The 7,137-nt window shown below is 33.8% G+C and overlaps 1 protein-coding gene across 2 annotated transcripts; it reads left to right on the top strand.

The window, feature by feature from the left end:
* Window positions 1–2,434: 2,434 nt before the first annotated feature.
* Window positions 2,435–4,013, top strand: LOC120177158 (probable WRKY transcription factor 39). 2 transcript variants are annotated; one of them, XR_005521386.1, is made up of 3 exons: window positions 2,435–3,368; window positions 3,462–3,646; window positions 4,003–4,013. XR_005521386.1 is itself a non-coding variant. In XM_039183387.1 (3 exons), exons 1-3 carry the CDS (start codon window positions 2,665–2,667, stop codon window positions 3,842–3,844), a joined length of 969 nt encoding a protein of 322 aa, XP_039039318.1. In that variant the 5' UTR covers window positions 2,435–2,664; the 3' UTR covers window positions 3,845–3,919. The 2 variants fall into 2 exon arrangements, 1 of the variants encoding a protein (XP_039039318.1); XM_039183387.1 differs by lacking the exon at window positions 4,003–4,013 and adding an exon at window positions 3,706–3,919 and having other exon boundaries at window positions 3,462–3,587.
* Window positions 4,014–7,137: the final 3,124 nt, after the last annotated feature.

Genomic DNA, 7,137 nt, shown 5'->3' with positions numbered 1-7,137 from the left:
CATTCATCCGAGTAAAACCATCTTTCTTATTAAACAATTTCTTCATGTCGTCGACGTGTAAGTTCGGCTTCTCTATTGACTCATCAGGAAAAACCCTGGATAACCATGATGGGCGGGTGATATGACGAGTGTACCGGCCTACATCATCGTGTCCGAATCGTAGACCAGTGATTAAGCAGAACTCCTTCCGCCCAAAACAAGTATACGCCGGTGGAAAATGAAACCATATCTCTTCCTCACCACGTTGTATACTGTCGGGTAGATCGCTAGTCATGGTCTGAAGCCACAAATGGGTCAAACTAGCATCTCCACCCGGATGCTGTACTCTCAGCCATGGCCCGAAGCAGGTTTCTTCAAACATTTTCTTTGTGCAGGTGAAAGCTTCGAAGCAATTGTAGTGGCTAGGCTAACTTTATTCCTTAATGTCAATGAAGCCGAAAAAAATTTCTACAAAAAAACAATAAACATACCAAGTTAGATACCAAAAACTACACTGTCAAGATATACCAAAAACAAAACAATAAACATAAATAGTAGTTTATTCTTGAAACTAAAATTTGCAACACTGTTTTTATCTTTTGGTTGAAATGAAAATCGCAACGAGATAATGAGAATCGCAACGCGGAAATGACTATCGCAACGAGAGAATCGCAACGCGAAATGACTATCACGACCAGACAATCGCAACGCGAAATGAAAATCGCAACCGCGAAATAAAAATCGCAACGCGAAATGAAAATCGCAATGCGATTTTTGTTTCGCGTTGCGTTTTTTATTTCGCGTTGCGATTCTCTCGTTGCGATAGTTATTTCCGCGTTGCGATTTTCATTCTCGAAACTATTCTTCTTCTGCATCACTTCAACCAAAAGACAAAACAAAGACAAATACTAACTTCACAGGCTAAACAGTTTAGCAGTATTGGCAGCAATCGAATGAATTTAATAAGAAATCTAAGTGAAATGGTTAATCTATTATTGAAATTACCAGTAAACTTATCATCAATCTCAATATGAAAAACCTAAAATAATGCAAAAAATTCAAAATAAAAATAAAAAAACTAACCCTCGGAGGTTGATTTTCCATTTCTGAATGATTGTGAGGGATTTTTGACTGTGAATGGTTGTGAGGGATTTCGCCGGCGATGGGGACGGAAATCTTCGGAGATGGGGACGGATTTTGCCGTAGAGAGTGAGAGATGGAGATGGGACTGAGTGTTGTGATTTTGGGTTTGAGGTTATGAGTTGTGATTACTGTGGACGGTTCAGTTTCCGATTTATTAAGAAAAAATTCGTGTTTGGAATTTGAAAAAAAAAATACGCGTTAATACGAATGGCGCTATGTAAATCGCGTTGCGAAAGTCAGAATCGCGTTGTGAAAGTCAATATCTCGTTGCGATTTTGTATTATCGCATTGCGATAGTAAGTATCGCATTGCGATAGTCAGTATCGCATTGCGATTTTTCCAATTCGCGTTGCGATTTACTTATTCGCATTGCGAATTGGGAAAATCGCAACGACACTGTATATCATCGCAACGCGATTTCCAACTATCGCAACGCGAAATGCAACGCGAATTTGCGATAATGGAGATCACGTTGCGAATTAGCGATCGCATTGCGATTTTGTTGGTCATTTTGGCAAATCCGGAAAAAGCTGGTTAAAATCGTATATTATATGGGATTTTTGGTCACTGAGGTTATTTTCTCTAAAAAAATTTGGTTTGGTTCTCAAGAAAGTGACAGAGAAAGTTGCAAAATAAGGTTTTGACATTATCTTTAATCGTTTTTTCATAATATATTTTTTGTAAAATGACCTTAAAGATTCCTCATAATTTAAAATCTGACAAATTAATCTTTATTATAAAATAATTTAAGAGCCTTATTTTAAGAAGTAGCACAAGATTTACTTATTTTTTGACGGATCTGCTTATAAATATATTATATAAAATAAGTCACGATGGATTTTAAATTTTATATCTATAATTCATCGCGACACAAATATATAAAAAAAATTAGCAAAGATGATTGCAAGACAATATTATTTTGTCCCATCGAACTATTATCTAATACATATTTATTATACAATTAAAATGTAATATATGTTTATAAAATTTTTAATTTGATAATGTATATATTTTATAAATATAACTGTAAAATCTCTAAAAATTAATATCATTTTACAATTGAAACAACTTAGTAAATTCAAATCGATAACAAAAATCAAATGAGATAATCTAAAAATAATATAGTTTTAGTAACAAATCCAACAAAAAGAAAGACAAAGAGAATCTCTGTCAGTCAACTAGGTCTTCATAATGGATCCCACATTACGCACTAACAGACAATAATTCCCTGCCGAGTCAACATTCTCTGTACTCGTGGCCTTTTAATATTGCTTCAGTTTTTGGACAGAGACTTCAGTTCTTCTACCTTCTTTAATGTTTTCCCTCTGAAAATCCACAGGAAAAACAGTGAGTTTTTTTGGGCTTTGAGTTTTTCATTTTTCTTAGCTGAATCAAAAAAGACGAGCTTTGTTTTCTTTATAGTGATTTTAACAAATCTCCATCCTTTGATAAAGCTTTGATCTTGGGTATCAATGGCCCTTGTGTAAAGCTCTAGTTTTGTTCATCTGGGTTTTAAGTTACTTTAGAAATCTTGGTTTGAGCATGGAGAAGGTTGAAGAAGCAAACAAGGAAGCCATCGAGAGCTGTAATAGAGTTCTTACTCTGTTCTCTTTGCCAAAGGATCAAGTTCCGTACAGCAACTTAATGGTGGAAACTGGTGAAGCTGTGTTTAAGTTCAAAAAGGTAGTGTCCCTTCTCAACAATGATTTAAGTCACTCAAGAATAAGAAAGTCTAAGATGTTTGGATCGAGTTTTCCCCAGAAAATTTTCCTGGAAAGTCCCATTTGCAGGACAATTTTATCACCGAAACCCCTTCAAGTATACCCTTCAAACCTGTTTGATCCCAGAAAGCACTTGCAGATGACCAACAAGGTGTTCTTTGATCAGAACCCTTCACAAGATTTCAGCTTTGTCCACCACCATCAGCAGCAGCAGATGCAAAGCCTGCAATTTCAGCAACAACAGCAAATGAAATATCATGCAGATCGTATGGTGTTTGACAAGAGTAACAGTGGCATAAACCTTGAATTTGATGGATCTAATTGCACACCAACCATGTCATCAACCAGATCATTTGTGTCATCTTTGAGTTTGGATGGTAGTGTTGCGAATTCGTTCCGTTTAGTCGGTATGCCGCTCCATTTCGATCGAATCTCTCAACAATCTAGGAGGAAGTGTTCAGGTAAGGGACAAGATGGGAGTATGAAATGTGGTACCAGTGGTAAATGTCATTGTTCAAAGAGGAGGTCAGATTTTGATCTCTAATCCCATGTGTTTGAGATTAACTAAGTGTTGTTTGTTAACTCTAACTGCTTATTATTTCTGCTTCTTGTTTGTAGGAAACTGAGGATTAAGAGATCCGTTAGAGTCCCTGCTATTAGTAACAAAGTTGCTGATATTCCTCCTGATGAATATTCATGGAGGAAATATGGCCAAAAGCCAATTAAGGGTTCTCCACACCCTAGGTAACCCTCCTCAATCCTTCAACTTGATGTCATGGCAACTAGTTTCGAGTTTCGGCTATGTCGTCTCTTAATCTGCCATCGAAATAACTCCGTTAACGAACAAGCTTTTATAATGCAGGGGATACTATAAGTGCAGCAGTGTGAGAGGCTGCCCGGCAAGGAAGCATGTTGAGAGATGCCTCGAAAACTCTTCGATGTTGATCGTCACGTACGAAGGCGAGCATAACCATTCAAGGTTACCCTCAACACACACATGAAGAAACATGCACTTTTTGATCTTCGAAAACTGGCCTCCGATAGTTAAAATCCGAAAATCGATAGCCGGTTGTCGTCTAATTGTGGAATAGTTTGCTGTTGTGGAACTGCAATGGTCATGTATGAATGAATGGTAACCTGTAGAAGGAGAACTACAAAGGTTAACCAACAGTCATGTAACAAGAACTCGAGCAGTGCCAAAAAGCTATGCTGCTATGAACTGATTTCCTATTTGCTTTGTAATTTTCTTTTATTCTCTGCGTTCTTTATTTTTTGGTTTACAAATGGTCCTTGAATATTGGGTATTACTTTATTAAGTCATTTGACTATTAAAAGTTACAAAATGATCCCCAATTATAAGGCTCTATTTTGTTGAGTCATCTATTTAAAGTTATAAAATGGTCAACCAACTATTCATATGTTCTAAACTCGTTCTTTCTCTTTAAAAAGTTGATGGTCGTCTGAGATGGACGTTAACCTTTTGACTAAGATATAATAAAATTTGATCTCATAATCATTTTAGTTGTATTTTGTGGATCGAATTTATGTTTACATTATGTCATTGAGTCATTGCTTAAAACATTATGTTGGTGAGTCGGTGACTATTTTTTAACTTTTAATAGTCGGGGACTAAGGTATGATATCATCATTTCTATTTACATTATATCATACTTTAGTCAACATGTTAACATCAAGTTCAAACGAGTGCCTATTATTTAACGAAAAATGATGCTTTTGGAACATATAAATAGTTGAGTGACCATTTTGTAACTTTTAATAGTTGAGGACTCAACAAAATAATGTCTTATAATCGAATGATCATTTTATAACTTTTAATAGTCAGTAGACTCAATAAAGCAACACCCAATAGTCGAAAAACATTTGTATACCTTACCCTTATTTTTTTTTTTTACGTTTTGTAATTTTAATTTTTTTGTCTTTATGTTTATTATGTCCTTATAAGTTCATATCATCGAAGCAAAACGAAGCTCTTTATACATATTAAGGTTAGTTTGAAATTATCAACTTAAAATTAAAATATGTTTACATTCATATAAATTATATTTTATATTTTCGTTTTTTTATTATTTAAGATAATTACAAAGTAATATATATTTGAAAGACTTATAAGAATACATGTGTTAAACATTGTTTGTTGAACTTTGGATTGTGAACATTGTTTAGTAAACTTTGGACCTGATTGTGGACAATGTACTTTAAATATTGTTCGATGAACTTTGGATTTTGATTCTTGGACTTCAATCGAGTAATAAAATGAATCAAAATTTGATACCAATAATAGATTCTTGAAACCTCAGCATCTTACATTTGGCATTGTTTATTTATATTTTGTAATCTTTTTTATTTGTAACCTTATAATTTTTATGTACATTTTTTATGTGGATCGATACTAGTATCTAAGTTAAAATTCTTAACAAGAGGTTGTTTAAGCCAACATAAGACCAGATTGCCCAACAATGTAACAAGCATACATATATATAATAGCAGATCCATTAAGACGCGAGGATGGATCAATACCCATCTTCAAATTCAATTTTTTTCTTCCGGATACTTAAATACATTACCTATACTATACATGCTAGTCATTCTATATCTTTTTGGTATTCTTTGTATTATTTCTAGGATAAACTACACAAATAGTAACTAATGTTTGAGTAAGTTTTCGTTTTTCCACTAAATTTCATAAGTAACAATGGCCACTAACGTTATTGATTTATAACAAATCGGACACTCACCGTTAACAGTCGTTACTGCAGTAACATAATCCTGACGTGACATGTTAAACCAACTGACTCAGCACATTTGACTCTTTTTCTTCTTCTTCTTCTTCTTTTGTCTTAATTATTTTCTTTTTTTCTTTCTTTTGCTTGTTCTTTATTGTGAATGTGGAAATTTTGCCTACACTAATTGTCGAGATTCTTAGTTGTCTCATGTCTGGATTTTCCTGTTGCTTGTGTGGGTGTGGGTGTGGGTGTGGGACGTTTGGTGTAGGGTATCATGCTTGCTTTCCCCCCCCCCCCTCATTTGTTCTCTTTTAAGTTTCACTTCCAGATACCTTAGTCATCATTGCTGCTCATTTATGGATAGTTTGAACTGAAAATCCATGTCTTTGTATATTGTCTTCCAAGTTATGTACTAGCTTGATTAGTGACTTCATTTGCTTAGATTTTGTATTTTTATGTGATTCTTCTGCTTATTTTAGTCTGATTTACAAACATTGCCATTTAGTTGAAGACCGATTATCGGTTTCTCTTCTCTGAAATTTGTCTTGTCGACATAAGGGAAAGCTGGTTATTCATGTCTACCATGTTTCCCTTTGTTTGGTAAGAATGGATGCACAACCTTGAATTGATATTTGCCTTGACTATAATGTCGGCCAGCAAGTACAAGCAGCTTATGTAAGGAGGTATCGATTAGACTTAAAATTTTAATTTGAGAAAATGGGTAAATTTTGGATTTTGAAGCAATTTGATTTGGAGTCGTCATTGACATTTGAGTTAGGTAGGTCGAATACCTAAAAATACTATTTTTAATGATTTTTTTAAAAATCATTTAAAAGGTAAAAACCGGTATGTGTTTTACAAAAAATTCACTTTTAAGAGTTCGGAAGTCGATTACGCGTGGGAAGTGTGAGCACCCTCACAACGCCCAAATTTAGTACCTAAGCGATTACACGTTGTCTAAATATTGGGAATTGTAGACTCGCATATATTTAAATTATGATTCTTATGTTCATTCGAATTTATTTTGAAAGGAGGGAGATTAATTAAAAGGGTTTTGACTTAAAAAATGACTCGATTCACTCAATTTCATTTTGAAAAGGATGTCCTTTTAATTTAAAAAAATCACGAAGATCACAATCCTTATTAGTTGGGACACTATCTCATTGATTTTCCAAATTAAAACAAAATTGCCTGAAAATTTGTTAGAATTAAAACATGATGACAAATAATAAATGCAATGGATGCAACAGTTAGAATTATGAATGAATTTAAGGAATTAAATAATAAATTCAAGATTAAAATATTTACTTATTTATTTACTTTTAAATGAATATTATTTAAAAGGGGTGTCATTTCGTACGAACAATCCTTGAAAATATATTTCCCATATAATCGGGAGACTTTTTCATGGATTCCTCGCACAAAAGAATATTGTCTCAATTTTATTCAAAATAATGTAATATTATATTATCAAATAAAGTTAATCGATTAAATGGTGACAACTTTGTACGAACAATTCTTCGAAAACACACTTCCCTTAATTGGGAGGT

Source organism: Hibiscus syriacus, unplaced genomic scaffold (genome assembly GCF_006381635.1).
Source record: "Hibiscus syriacus cultivar Baekdansim isolate YM2019G1 unplaced genomic scaffold, ASM638163v2 tig00003435_pilon, whole genome shotgun sequence".
NCBI classification, from domain to species: domain Eukaryota; kingdom Viridiplantae; phylum Streptophyta; class Magnoliopsida; order Malvales; family Malvaceae; genus Hibiscus; species Hibiscus syriacus.
The sequence above is the reverse complement of the archived record's forward strand: the minus strand, read 5'-3'. Positions and strand labels throughout refer to the sequence as shown.

Excerpts from the sequence above, each read along its gene's own strand:
- LOC120177158 (XM_039183387.1), top strand. The coding sequence starts at position 2,665 with ATGGAGAAGGTTGAAGAAGCAAACAAGGAAGCCATCGAGAGCTGTAAT. Across the intron at positions 3,369-3,461 it reads TGTCATTGTTCAAAGAGGAG|GAAACTGAGGATTAAGAGAT; the intron begins GTCAGATTTTGA and ends TCTTGTTTGTAG. Across the intron at positions 3,588-3,705 it reads AAGGGTTCTCCACACCCTAG|GGGATACTATAAGTGCAGCA; the intron begins GTAACCCTCCTC and ends TTTATAATGCAG.